This window comes from Chrysochloris asiatica, unplaced genomic scaffold (genome assembly GCF_000296735.1).
Source record: "Chrysochloris asiatica unplaced genomic scaffold, ChrAsi1.0 scaffold00168, whole genome shotgun sequence".
Lineage (NCBI taxonomy): Eukaryota > Metazoa > Chordata > Mammalia > Afrosoricida > Chrysochloridae > Chrysochloris > Chrysochloris asiatica.
This window is the reverse complement of record NW_006408686.1, coordinates 1532219-1546492: the sequence shown is the minus strand read 5'-3', so window position 1 is coordinate 1546492 and position 14274 is coordinate 1532219. Positions and strand designations below refer to the sequence as shown.

The 14274-nt window shown below is 51.2% G+C and overlaps 1 protein-coding gene across 1 annotated transcript in view; it reads left to right on the top strand.

Annotated features, from left to right (window-relative positions):
• CEACAM16 (carcinoembryonic antigen-related cell adhesion molecule 16) overlaps positions 1-13949 on the top strand; it is a 22288-nt gene extending 8339 nt beyond the window's left edge. Inside the window, exons 3-7 of the mRNA XM_006871483.1 lie at positions 7924-8268; positions 8549-8815; positions 9791-10069; positions 12100-12483; positions 13768-13949. Of these exons, the coding sequence (XP_006871545.1) occupies positions 7924-8268; positions 8549-8815; positions 9791-10069; positions 12100-12483; positions 13768-13949 (1457 nt within the window). The remainder of the gene's footprint in view (positions 1-7923; positions 8269-8548; positions 8816-9790; positions 10070-12099; positions 12484-13767) is intronic.
• Positions 13950-14274: the final 325 nt, after the last annotated feature.

Genomic DNA, 14274 nt, shown 5'->3' with positions numbered 1-14274 from the left:
ATCATTGATGGACTCAAGTGTGGCAGCGGTAGTGAGGTTGGCCCAGGATCGGACATTGTTTCGTTCTGCTGTGCATAGGGTCGCTATGAGTCGGTTCCGACTCGATGGCACCTAACAACAACAAGGACCAGGCAGTGTTTGTTGTGTTGTGCAGAGGGTCGCTATGAGTCGGAACTGACCCGACGACAGCATCTAACAACAGGACTTAGGCCCACAAAGAAAAGAATGCTATCTGTACCCTCAACACCTAAAACACAACGGTGCACTAGCTGGTGCTCAGGAAGTATCTGTTACATGAATGAATTGTTGGGAAAACCTAAATGAACCAGGAGAGGGGAAAGTTTACAGACCAAGGGAACCACCTCCGCAAAGGCCTAGAGTCTGGCTCTCTCCAACCCACCTGTCCCCTCCTGCACAGCATCCTGGGTGCTTCCTAAGGTAAAAACGAGGGAGACCTGGAGTCCTTTCTCCCCAAGAATAACCTCCCTAGGTCCACACCAAGACCAACCCCTGACCATCCTAGGAAGCCACACACTGAGGTCAGAGCCAGGAACAAACATTACTGCAACATCTGCCCCACTCTAGTGTGATAAGGGATGGAGGGTTGGTTTCAGAAATCTGCTAGAGGTATATACCAATATACCTATAAGGCAATTAGCAGGACTCAGCCTCTTCAGCCCAGGAATGACAAACAAGGGGACCCAGACTGGCAAAGGGCTCAATTGCACAGTTTCCACCTAGGAAATACCAGAATACTGGTCATTGGTGGGCAGGGCTTGGGAGACGACATAAAGAGAATGAGAGGCCTAGCGCTGGGCTGGTTCACCCTTCGGAGGGAATAGCAAGTGGTTGGTAAGCTAAGAGGCTGGGGCTAGCAAGAGAGCTGAGAACCAAGGCTGGGAAGAATTATCTGCTCCAACCCATGAACCAAGCCTCAGTTTCCTTGTCTGCAAGAACCAGGGGTTCTTTTAGGAAGACTACTTGAGATGGCAGTGGTGTCACTGGGGGTGGGCGTGGACTGCATCCAGTGACACTGAGGGGGGGACATCAAAAGGACTTGTTTATAAAATTTTGTGCAGAAACTTATTTTTTATTGAAGGATCCCTGCACTCATTAACAACAAAAAATATGTTTTGTAAACCTAATTTCTATATACCAATAAACCTACAAGACTAAACCTCGATGCTAATTTACTTTTTGAACCTTTCGGGAGCTGTCTGTGTGTAGGTCCAAGATGTGCGCACGCGCACTGAGTGCAGGCTCGCCGGTGAGCTAGGCTGGCTGGGTATTGGCTAATTCTGTGTTCAAGGAGATAGTTAACCCAAACTACTGCGAACAACGAAAACAACTTAGATGTGGGGTGGTGGTGGTGGTTTCTTTTTCTTCTCTTTTTTTTTTTGGGGGGGACGTCTTTCTTTTTTGTCTGGGGGCCTCTGGGGGCGCCAGTGGGGTTTTGTCTGTACTGTTCACTGTGTCTAGCGCAGAGCCTGGTATATCGTATGTAGTCCCTAAGCTTCATTGAATGAAAGATGTGAACAATGGCGTCCACTACCCGGGCCTGCCTGTCCTGGAGGGGTCTTTCATTGCCCCCCCCCATCTGTTCTGGGTTTCCCCTCAGAGTCCCTAAGAGTCAGTATCATAACCCCACCCCACCACTCATAGAAACGGTATAAAACAGATTAGATCAGCTCCATATGGTTCTGAGACAATGAATATTTATAGGTACAGACAGCCACATCTTTCTACCTAGGAACGGCTGATGGGTTTGAACTGCTGACCTTTCAGGTAGCAACCCAATGCTTAAACCACTGTGCCACTAGGAATCATTATACCATAACCAACTGCTACTCACCCCCACAGTTCACAGAGACCCCTGCCTCAGGAGTCTCCTGGTTCAAACTGACTAGAGCATGTTGTTGTTGTTGTTAAGTGCCTTGGAGTCGGTTCTGACTCATAACGACCCTGTACAGGGTTTCCCAGGTTGTAAATCTTTACGGGAACAGAAAGCCTCACCTTTCTCCCACAGAACAGCTGGTAGTTTCGAACTGCTGACCGTGAGATTAGCAGCCCTACGCTACCAGGGCTCCTGACTAGAGCATACTAGGAGCTAAAAAAAACTGTCAGCTCCAGATCTGACCCAAAGGAGGCACTGGGGAGGTGGGCATGGGGTTACCAGGAAACTGGCTGGGGCAGCAAGTGGAGGAAAGTGAGGGGTGATGCTGTGGAGGGCAGTCAGGGTAGGGTCTAGAAAAAAGTCTAGTCCAATCCAGAGGGCCTGGAGGAAGGTAGAATCTCCAGTGTGTAGTATTCAATCTGTCTAAGCGGGGCTGATGCAATGAAATGCAGACGGGTCTCTTGTGATACAATAGTGAATAATTGTTATCAGGACTGATTGTGAGGGTTGGAAATGTAAAGGTAGACGTTTTATAGCAAGGAGGGGAGTGGTTAACTTTTTAGTCTAGGACCATCAAGGGAGAAGAGCAGAGAGCGGGACCCTACCCAGAGAAGCAGTGATGCCTGAAATGGAGCCAGAGATGATGACGTGGAGTGATGGAGCAGCTGGAGACTTTAGATCCAGAGAGGGAGAGCGACTGTGTGCTGAAGACCTGAGAGGTACGGGGGAAGGATTGCAGGGTATACCCTTTGGTTGGTTGATGATGCATGGAGGGGATTGTAACCATAGCAATGAGAGGATATACGATAGAATGAATGTAAAACTAATGTTCTCCCATGTAAACTATCACATAATTCACAATAAGACATTTAAGAAAAAAAAAAAAGGTCTAGTCCATTCTGCTACAATCTTCTGGGATCCACAGCCTGCTCACACTCCTCAGCCCCTGGGCCAGTCACCAGAAACCTGAGCTTCTCTGAGACTCTCTCTGTGTGTCATCCATATCTGGTGTCCGGTTCCACAAACTCTCTGAGCCACTGTATGCGTGACCCTGTGTTGAAAGGGGCTGGGGACACAGTGATGACCAGGGCAGCTCAGTTCTGTCCTGCCCTCCTGGAGCTCCAAGTCCAGTGAGGGGACAGACCCATCCCCAAATATTGATGATCCAGAGTGGAGGGATGAAGGGTTGCTGAGAGAGTCCCAGAGGACTTCCTGGAGGAGGCAGTGAAGTAGAGCAGTCAGGCAGAGAGAAGCAGGGATATACTGGGTGGATGTCAGTGAGACCATGCAGGGGTCAGGCTATGCAGGGCCTATGGGCTGCCATGAGGATCTTGAGTGCTCCCCTGAGGGCACTAGGGAGCCATAGCATATTCAGAGCAAAGGAGGGACAGAGGCAGGTTTGTGCTTTAGACAGACCCTCTTGGCCAATATGTGGAGAGATAATAGTAAAAAAAAAAAAACAAAAAAAAAAACCAAGGGGAGCCAGGACCTTGGCCGGGACAGGAGTCTGGGGGGACAGTGAATAAAAGGTAAGTGTGGATTTAAAGAGGCAGGGGCCATAGGATGTGTCTGGGGGGCAGGGGGGGCAGGCAGGGAGACCATCAGGATGAGGCCCAGGTTGCTGTGTTCTGGTGATGGGGTAGTGCCTTCCCCCACCCAAGCACCAGGAGGAAGACAGGTCTAGAGGAAGATGCGGAGGTCAGTTTGGGACAAGCAAGTAAAGTGCTCAGGGACATTCAGGGAGCCATCCTGGATGACACCCAGACACGGTCACAGGGCTCAGGGGAGAGGGCTAGGCCAGTACAGACCAGGGTGAGGTGAGGTCGAGGGTGGGGGGGAACGAGAGGCGCCAAGTCACCTGGCCTCCCCTGCCTCCTCCTACCTCATTCTTTCCACCTCTCCTGCCTCACGTTCAGAGCCTCTCCCTTCAAGGGCAACCCAGGACACGGAGCTGGAGAAAAGCAGGACAGGTAAACCACAGATATGGCACCTTGCCCAGAGGCCCAGGACCAGAGTCCTCAAGACATCACTAATCCTAACACATCAGTTATGTGCACTTTCTAGCCCTCCAGCTCCCCAAGATCTCTGTTCCTTGTTTTCTTCTCAACAACCATGTAAAATCTCAACCCCCTCTTTCTGATTTTATTTTTCCCAACAGCGCTGATCTCTATCTGACATGGAAAATAGTCTATGTTTACCCGACAAACATCAGCCCCACGGGCAGGAATTTTGTCTCTCTTATACACAGTTGTATCTCCAGCATGGTTCCCTACCTCCATGATCCAGGGCGCTCTGTGAAAACTGCTGGGCCTCAGTTTCCTTATCTGTAAAATAGGGATGATTATATCCTGAATGTTGTTATATGTTCATCCACTTTATTGAGTTGTTGTAATGATTGTTGTTGTTGTTGTTAAGTGCTATCGAGTCAGTTCTGATTCATAGTGACCCTGTAAAGGGTGGATTTGAACTGACCACCTTGCAGTTCACTGCCCAGCCCTTGTCCTATAGCATCACACTAGTAGGAGAAAATGTGGAACAAAGGTCAAAAGAAAAAGACCAGGATTACTGGTCAGAAAGAGATGAGAGGAACCAGAGACCTTCAGCCACCCTTAGGTCTAGCCACCTTCATGGCTTAGATTTCAGTGAGGTCTGTTGTTGTTATGTGCCGTGGAGTCAGTACCGGGTTTCCGAGGCTGTAAATCTTTACAGGAGCAGAAAGCCTCATCTTTCTCCTGCAGAACAGCTGCTAGTTTCGAACTGCTGACCGTAAGGTTTGCAGCCCGATTCGTAACCACTATGCTATGGCTGCTCACCATGAAATGGTCAATCATTCAAGATCAAAAGGGCAACATTTACCTAAGGACATAGTTGAGAAGGGATGGGGAGGAGGATGGAATGGGAATAAGAACCACACGGAGGAAGTGGGATCACTGTTGTTACATGGTGGGGATTGCAATCATTGAGATGAAACCATTGAGATGGTTGGTTAAAGGTAAAACTGAGGATCTTGTCTGTAAACCTTCACTCAATTCACAATAAAAAGTTTCAAAAAAAGGAACTTCAAAGCCTCCACATATACCTGGTTAGCAGACCGGGGGAAACCAAGGAAGGGAAAAACTGTAGATTTCTCAGCACTTTTGGGTGGGAACAACCAAGAAGCAGAGACCCAACAAAGCAAACAGCATCCTAGCTCCCTCAAAGGGCTGCCTGGATTCGGAAATGGTGTTTGCTAGTGCAGTTGAGTTGGTTCCAACTCCTAGAGACCCTGAGCACAACAGAATGGAACACTGCCCAGGCCTGCAACATCCTCACAATCATTAAAGATATTTAAGCCCATTGTGACAGCCGCTGTGTCGGTCCATCTCATTTGGGGAAATAGAGCAGGGTCTAAATTCTCTTTCTCTGCATTTGAGCAAATCATAGTCCTTCCCTGGTGCCTCAGTTCCCCGTGTGCAAAGGGGGAAACAGTACCGGCCTCATAAGATTGTCTTGGCATCTACTGAAATGATAACTGTTGGTCACCTGCAGAGTTGAGATTTGGGGACAGGACAGTTTCTATTTACCATTGTCACTCCTTGGTGACCCCCAAGCTCACCAGTGACGCCAGGGCCTGGGCCATTGGTCAGGACTGGCCTAAAATCTTCCCTGCCCCACCTTCTTCTGCCCCCATCGACCTGGTTCTTCTCCCGGTACCAAATCTGGGCCCTAGGCACAAAGTGGGTTAGGCAGCTGCCCCAGGAGGCCTGGCCAGGTCATGCCCCCTGGCCCGTGCCTGCCACACCCGACCTGGTGCCTAAACGGGGCCCCAGATCTTTGGTGACTCGATCCCTCCAAATTCAGGTGATCTCCCCAGCTCCAAAATCACCGAACTCGCCCAGATCTCAAGCAGACGGAGCCTAGCCCCAACCAAAAGAGGGGTCTCAGAACACCAAGACACCGACACGTCTCCAGACCCGGGTTTGAGGCGAAAGATGGCAACAACAACCGGGTACAGCTGGTTTTTCATCAGTGGTGAGAGAGAAGGTGCCCCCCAGCACCTCGGTTTCGTCTGGTCTCAGGGTGGGGAGGGGACCCTCTAGCCAGGCACAGGGAATGTTTGAACCTGAGGTAGGCACAGGGTGCCCCTCCGAGAGACACCAGCGTGGGGCAAGCCAGGCACGGCCACTCTGAGAGATGTTTTCAGGGCTTCGGAAGTTTCTGAGACAATGTGTGTTCCAGAGACACAGGGCCATAATGAGACCTTTATGCTTTGGGAAATCCTCCCTGAGCCCCAGTTGTAGAAATCTTGATTTGGGTGAGTCCTAAGCAGTAGTTCTGCCCATCCCAGCAGATGAAGTTTGGGGTCAATGCCTTCCCCTTCTTGTCTTCAGTTTCCCGGTCTATGTATGAAATGGGCCTTAATCACTAGATCCTTGTGAAGCCCCTGTAAGCAACACGAATTAGCACTTACTGGGTGCCTAAAGCTCTTCTGAGTGCATCTCTATGTTAACAGTCACCTTTATTATGAGGGAGGTCCCCTTCACAGATGAGAAAATCGAGGTTTAGTCAAAGAGCTAAAAATCACTGACTGGTGGTGTGGTGTGGGGTGGGGGTGGGGGGCTGTCACATCACCAGGAAGTGGTAGAGTTGAGTGACAGACCCATAGCCCACACTCCTGGTCACAGTCCACCAGCTTGGAAAGTACCACAAACCAAGCCCTGCATATAAGAATTTCCTCCATGAAAACAGCCATGGTCACCCATTCCAAAGAACCACACACAATCCAAACCAATCCGCCCTGACCAGCTCACCGGGAGCTGGACTCCTCCATGGGGTTGAGAAGAAAAGGGCTGGGTTGTATTCATCACAGGGCTACTTTGTGTTCTGGAAAGGCAGAGGAGGAGCAGTGGACTGAGAGTTAGGACCCAGGAATTGGCAATGACATCTTCCAAGGATGTAAAATTAGCTGTATGGGTGAACCAGCTCTGATCTCATAGGATTGTGTGACTCTCACATGGGTCTTAGGTAAAAGCAATATTTCTGTCAACTGAGCACTTGCCATGTGTTTGAGGCTAGATCCTTGGCGTAGAACATCACATTCACAGCTAAGTCCTTCCTGGAGAATGAGACCCTATACCTGAATATCATTTATTAGGCACTTCCTGTATGCCAGGGAGCCCTGCTGGAGCTATAGGATAAGCAGTGGATTGCTAACCACAAGTCCAGGGCTTATCCTATTCAAACTTGTTCAACTCACTAGCTGCTCCTTAGGAGAAAGATGAGGCTTTCTGTTCCTTTAAACAGTTACACTCTCAGAAACCCTAAACAGGGTTTGACATAATACCGTCTGTGGGTTTGATTTTGGTTTTTCTGTATGACCCCATGAGACAGGTGGGTCTTCTCTCTATTTCACAGCTGAGAAAGTAGAAACTTCACTTGAGATACGCAGCCGTCGACCCAAAGCCACACAGAGGCACTTCAAGCCAGATAAAGTGATTTGATTCATGGACAGAGAATTTGTGAGGGCGGAAGTTTTAAGAAGTTGTAGTGTTGCCCTGCATTTCACTGAAGATGGCAGGTTTCAAGTTATATACATGAGGGAGCTGCAAAACGTTGCTGGAAAAATTGTATTATCATTTTGTTTCACTTTTTCCACCGTTTTAAAGCCCCATCCCCCACCTCACGTATTTGACCAGTATGCTGGTTGCTCAATGATTAAACTATTAGCTGCTAACCAAAAGGTACAGTTGGAACCCACCTCCTAGGGAGAAAGATGAAGCGGTCGATTTCTGTAAAGACTCAAAGCTTTGTAAACCCTAAGGGGTATAGTTCTGCTGTGTCCTATCAGGTCGCAGTGTGTCAGGATCAACTCAGTGGCACACAACAACAATAATATCTTTTACCACAATCAACAAACGTTTAAAAGAAAGAAGTGAGTACAATGTTGGGAGTCCGAGGACCTTGGGTTCGAATCCCAGCTTGTGCTCACAATGTGAGGACTGCGGGCTAGGCATCCTCCCCACCTGATCCCTCCGGTTTCTCTCTCCCAGCGGTGGTCCTGAGTGTGGGGGCGGAGATCTTCATCACCCCGGAGCCTGCTCAGCCGGCCGAGGGGGACAACCTAACGCTGGTCGTCAGCGGTCTCTCTGGGGAGGTGCTCGCTTACAACTGGTACGCGGGTCCTTCGCTCAGCCTGGCCTACCTGCTGGCCAGCTACATCATCAGCACAGGCGAGGAGACCCCGGGCCCGGCCCACACTGGGCGGGAGGCCGTGCGCCCTGACGGTAGCCTGGATATTCAGGGGGCCCTTCCAGGGCACTCGAGCACCTACATTCTTCAGACCTTCAACAGGCAGTTTCAGACGGAGGTGGGCTACGGACACGTGAAGGTCTATGGTGAGACACCCCACACACGTTATTCTCCTCTGTGATAAGGTCTGTCCGTGTCCCTTCCAGCTTTTCCTTTAAAAAAAAAAATTTTTTTTTTTTTTAAATAACATGAAAATGTTCACCTCCTCCAGGATGGCTTCCAGGATTAGATCTGACACCTATCCCTTCTCTGCTGGGGGTCCAGGGGCGTGGTCAGGATCTGGCCACGCCCCTTGCTGGGAGCTGTGGGGGGACCTCAGAGCAGGCGATGCCCGGCCCTCTCCCCCTGCTTCTCTCGCTTCCACAGAGATACTGACCCAGCCGGTGGTAATGGCCAACAACAGCATGGCGCTGGTAGAACATCGGGACACACTACGTCTGCTGTGCAGCAGCCCCAGCCCAGCCGAGGCCCGCTGGTTCTTCAACGGACAGGTTATCCGCCTCGGCCTGTCTCCCGACGGACGGACGCTGACCCGGCAAGGCATCCGCAGGGAGGAGGCAGGGACCTACCAGTGTGAGGTCTGGAACCCGGTCAGTGTCAGCCGCAGCGAGCCCGTCAACCTGACCATATACTGTAAGTCCTCCTGACCCCACCAGAGATACCCCGGGCCCCCCAGTCCTCAGAGATGAGGAAACTGAGGCCAGGAGAGGGGCCCCAAGGGTACACAGAAGTCACTGTGAATGTAATTCACAGCACTTAAAAATGATTACAATGGCAAGAGGGGTCCCTCTTGATAAGTAATGACCACTCATGACCATTACTCTACCACTTTGAAGTCAAATAATCCAGTGCTTACAGGGAGGGGACCTAGGGTGGCTGGGTCTTGAATTAGGGGCCAGAAGAGATGGAGTGGTGGTGGTGAGGATAAAATTTTAAATATAACCAAACTGTGGAGTCATCCCCAGGGACTGCAGACACACAGTGTGGAGTCGTGGGGAAATAAATCATTGAGGTACTCCAGGGCCGATGAGAGAACAGCTTAGAACTTAGAATCCTCTAACTGCCACCTTCTGAATTTCAGACGCATCAGATACTAGCCTCTAAGAATCCTAGAAACCGTCGATTCAGTGGATCCTTTGCCTTACCTAATTCTAAAATCTCCATACCATCCAATTCTAGAATCTTAGAAACACTGCTTTCTAGAACTGGCTAGAACCTAGAACCTAGACGCATTAACTCTTGCAGACTAGAATTAAGGCTTCTTAGTATGACTTATCAGATTTAAAAAACAACAACAAATCATTTAGACTTTTAGTTTGTTTGCTTGCTTGTTTAAGGAGCCATAGATTCCTAAATGCCTTGAAATTTTCTCCGGCCCTGGCCTCTTCTTTTTACAGAAAAAGAAAACTGAGGTTCCCCTCCCTGCCCCCCTAGAAGGGAGTGATTCTCAAGATCCTAGAGTGAGTTAGAGACCCATGTGGGATTCAAAAAGGCCTGAGGTCTAGCTCTCTCCTCCACTAGACCATTGATTCAATGGAGAGAAAGGCAGGGGGTGTCTCTATTTCCCCTCCCTCTACTGCTTCCTGTCTTTCCCTCCGGCCCCTATAGATGGCCCAGAACGAGTGGCGATTTTCCAGGATTCCATCGCCCGTACAGGCTGCACCATCAAAGTGGACTTCAACACCTCCCTCACCTTGTGGTGTACGTCCCGGTCCTGCCCAGCGCCTGAGTATGTGTGGGCCTTCAATGGGCGGGCCCTAAAGAATAGCCAGGACCATTTCAACATCACTAGCATGACAGCAAGCCAGGAGGGTACATACACATGTATTGTGAAGAACTCCAAGACCCTGATCTCTGGATCTGCCTCGGTGGTGGTCAAACTCTCTGGTAAGTTGCCCGAAGCCTGATCCCACCTCCTGCCCTGGAACCCCACTGGGACTGAAGGTTTGGTGACTATTTTTCCCATGGTTATTGTCCAATGGGGGTGGGGGGGTTCTCAGTTCATTCATTGGCCTCTACATCCAGGTGATGAAAGGAGACAGCTTATCTATTGTCACTTGCAAGCCAAATGGCAAATCAAACTGTCTTCCTTGAGGTGGCACAAAGTGGCAAAGGGATCAACTTTTCCTACACTGTAGGTGGCAAAGTGGGAAACTACCCGGATGCCCTCTCATGTAAGGGTCCCTGTTTGTATATTCTGTCACGGACTGTTTCCAATCACCCTGCCACAAAGACACCTGAACTGCACAACCAAGTAGATCACCCAGTTACCTGGCCCACGTGACACAGACACATACACACTTGGAGTCACAGCTGGGCTCCCTATTGGTGATGGTGAGGATTGGTCCCGCCTCTGTCCTGAAGGGACCTGGGACCTGGAAGTTGTGGAGATGCAACAGGTGTTCTCAGAGCCATTGGGATCCTCAGGGGACATATTTTCATCTCCTGGGGACTGTGGCTTTGAATATTAGGGCCTCATTAATTCCACCTGGCTCCTTCCCAAGTAGGCATGGGCCTCCCCTCCTTCCCTCCCTCCCTCCCTCCCTCCCTCCCGCTCACAGGCTGGGTCTCATCCAAAGGGTGGCTACTCTTTCACCCAAAGCAGACATGGCATCCCCAAAGGTAAGTGAACCCCTCACTCTGCCCCACTTGGGGCTTTGGCAACTGGTCTTGGCAGGAGACAGGGGTTGGACCAGATGACCATAGGCACTGCCCCTTGCCCCACCATGGCGGGGGGTACCAAGGTATGCAGGGATGTGCAGGGGTGGGTGCAATGCCCCAAGGGCCTGCTTTGGTGCATGTTGGGGAAGAGACAGAGAAAAAGGAGATAGCAGCCTCTCGCTCTCTGGAGGAGATGCTGATATGATGGAGGAGACATGCAGAGACAGTTCTGAAACAGGGAAGGCATTCTTGTATTCAAGGAGCTGCCAAGGAGAAGAGGCAATGACTCATCCTCCATGGCTTCCAAGCAGTGATAAAGGAGGCAGGAGACCCTCCCTCAGTGAGCTTCCAGTCAGATGGAGGAGACCCAGTCCTCACTTGGGGAGACTTCCCATTCTGATGAAGGGACCTGGCCTTGAGGAGCATCCCTCGTATAATGGGGGAGAAATGACCCTTCTGGTGTTCCATCTTTGCAGTATGCCCAGTCTGATGGGGGAGTACAAACCCCCACTCTCTAGGAATTCCCGGTCTGATGGAATAGACATACCAACTCCCCTTCTGGCGACCGTCAGTCTAATTGGAGAGACCCAACCCTTAATCTGGAAGATGCCAATCTGATAGAGGAGACTGGGCCACCACCTTCTAGGATGTTTTAATCCGATGAGGGAGACGTGGCTACCCATGAAGTTTTCCAGTCTTAATATGGAGCTAATAACCTACACCTTCTGGGGTGTTTTAGTCCAACAGAAGAGACACAATGCCAACCATCTGATGGGGGAGACACAGCCCCAATATTCTGAGAACTTATTATCTGATTGGGGAGACACAGCCCCCAATTTCTGAGAACTTCCAATCTGATGGGGGAGACACGACCCCCATATTCTGGAATTTCCCATTTGATAGGGGAGATATGGCCCCTATATTTTGGGAATTTCCCATCTGATGGAGGAGACATGACCCCCACCCCCACCCCCACCCTGGGGTCTTTCAGTTGCATGGCAAACACAATCCCCTAAAGGCTAGAAATTTCCAATCTGATGGAGGAGACACAGCTTCCTGGCAGGCATTGTTGGGACAGAATCCACCATTACTGCCATACAAACCACCTCCTTCCTCTGTCGCCCTTCCCAGGACCCCTCATAGGGGCGCGCCAGCCAGTCAGGGGTAGTACAGATGAGCTGGCTGGAGGGTGGGAGAGGGATGCTCTGCCCCACGCATGCCCAGCTGACCTAGGCTCGCCCTCCCTCCCACTGCAGCGGCAGCAGTTGCCATGATGATCGTGCCCGTACCGACCAAGCCGACAGAAGGCCAGGACGTGACCCTGACTGTGCCTGGCTACCCCAAGGACATGCTAGTCTACGCCTGGTACCGCGGGCCAGCCTCCGAACCCAACCGGCTGCTCAGCCAGCTGCCGTCGGGGAACTGGATCGCGGGCCCGGCGCACACAGGCCGCGAGGTGGGCTTTGCCAACTGCTCACTGATGGTGCAGAAACTGAACCTCACCGATGCTGGGCGCTACACGCTCAAGACCGTCACACTGCAGGGCAAGACGGAGACGCTAGAGGTGGAGCTGCAGGTGGCCCGTGAGTGTGTGGAAGGGGGCGTGGCGTGGCGTGGCGGGGGCGGGGCCTCCTTTTCAGGTAGGAGTCTTTACCTCCTCCATCAGACTGGAAGACATCAACCAAAGATGGACATGCCTATTCTTTCCAACTGAAGGAAGGGGTCTTGTCTCTCCTCTATCTGAATCTGGGGGTCTCCAAATGGGGCCCTTTTCTCTTCTATCAAACTAATAAACTAAACTAGGAGTAGACAGATCTCCCCCATCAGACTGAGGAGTACTGAAGGGGCTTCTACACCCTCTCTCTCATATGAGGTACACCAGAGTCTGAAGGTGAGGTATCATTTATCCTGCAGTCTGGCGGACCCTAAAGTAGGCACTGCCTCTTCCACCATATTAGGGAAATGGGAAAACGATGGGGTTGCCTCCCCATCAGAAAGGAGGTATAGAGTGTGGGTGGGTCACTCCTCATCTTTTCTGTTACAGTGAGAATGAGGAGAGTACCTCTGCTACCAGAGGGGGAGTTTATCTCTCAAAGTGAAACAGAGACAGTCTCCTCCATCCGCATGCAGGGTTCTAGGTGGTGGGAATTGCATCTCCTCCATCAGACTGGCAGTTCCCAGATATGTGGGCCTTTATCTCCCTGTCAGACTGGGAGCTCTCAGAAGTCAGAAATGGTGTCTCCTCTATCTGATTGAGAACTTCCAGAGATCAGAGACCACGTCTCCTCCATCAGACTGTGAGCTCCCAGGGCAAGGGACCATGTCTCCTCCATCAGACTGGGCCTCCCAGAGTCAGGAACCGTGTCTCCTCCATCAGACTGGGCCTCCCAGAGTCAGAAGTCATATCTCCTCCATCAGACTGGGCCTCCCAGAGTCAGGAACCGTGTCTCCTCCATCAGACTGGGCCTCCTAGAGTAAGGGAATTTGTCTCCTCCATCAGACTGGGCCTCCCAGAATCAGGGACTGTGTCTCCTCCATCAGACTGGGCCTACCAGAGTCAGGAACTGTGTCTCCTCCATCAGACTAGGAGTTCCCAGAGCCAGGAACCATGTCTCCTCCATCAGACTAGGTGTTCAGAAGACCATGTCCCTGAGGCAGGACCAGGTTTCACCCCTTAGACTAGAAGCTTCAAAGAGTGGCATGGCCAGAAGCCATGAGAGAGTCAGGGACCATGTCTCTGCTCAGACTGGATGCTGCCAGGATCAGGGACCCACTCAGGGTCAGATACCTCTCCTCCACCCATTCACTTATCAAGCCCTGGCTTTCTGGATCAGTGTTAGGGGAGAATGCTGCTAGATTTCAGCAGGCCATCCCTGATGATGCCTTGGGATTCCTTTCACCCTGTCCCGTCTCTCTTCTCACAGTCAGCCTCCTCCCTCGCATGAGGAACAATGCCACCTTCCTGAACCTGAACCTGGCACAGGCAGAGCATGGGGCGGGGGAGGCCATGGGGAGGACCAGGGTGGGCAGAGGGGACCTGGTTCTCTACATCCCTGATGGTTTCCTTCGCCTCCTTGCCCACCCGTCTCCCATAGCCCTGGAGTAGTACGGTGACTGTGGAGACCTCCAGAGCGAAGAACGCTTCATGCCATCCTCCTCATTTCCTCCTTGCTCCAGCGAGGATGCCAGGCCATGATCCCGCTCTTCTCCTGCGTCCACCCTAGAGTTAGAGACTCCTCCCCTGAGCTGTCAGAGAGCCACAGAGATCATAAACATCCAGGTTAATGCACCTGTGTGTCTGCCTTTCCTTCCATGCCTCTAGGGCCCACATTCCTTTCCTAAGATTTATTCACAGTCTGGGTGTCTACAAACAGAAGCCCATTTCATAGTGCTCTAAGACCCAGGGCTTTAAGGTCCTGCTTCCCTGGACC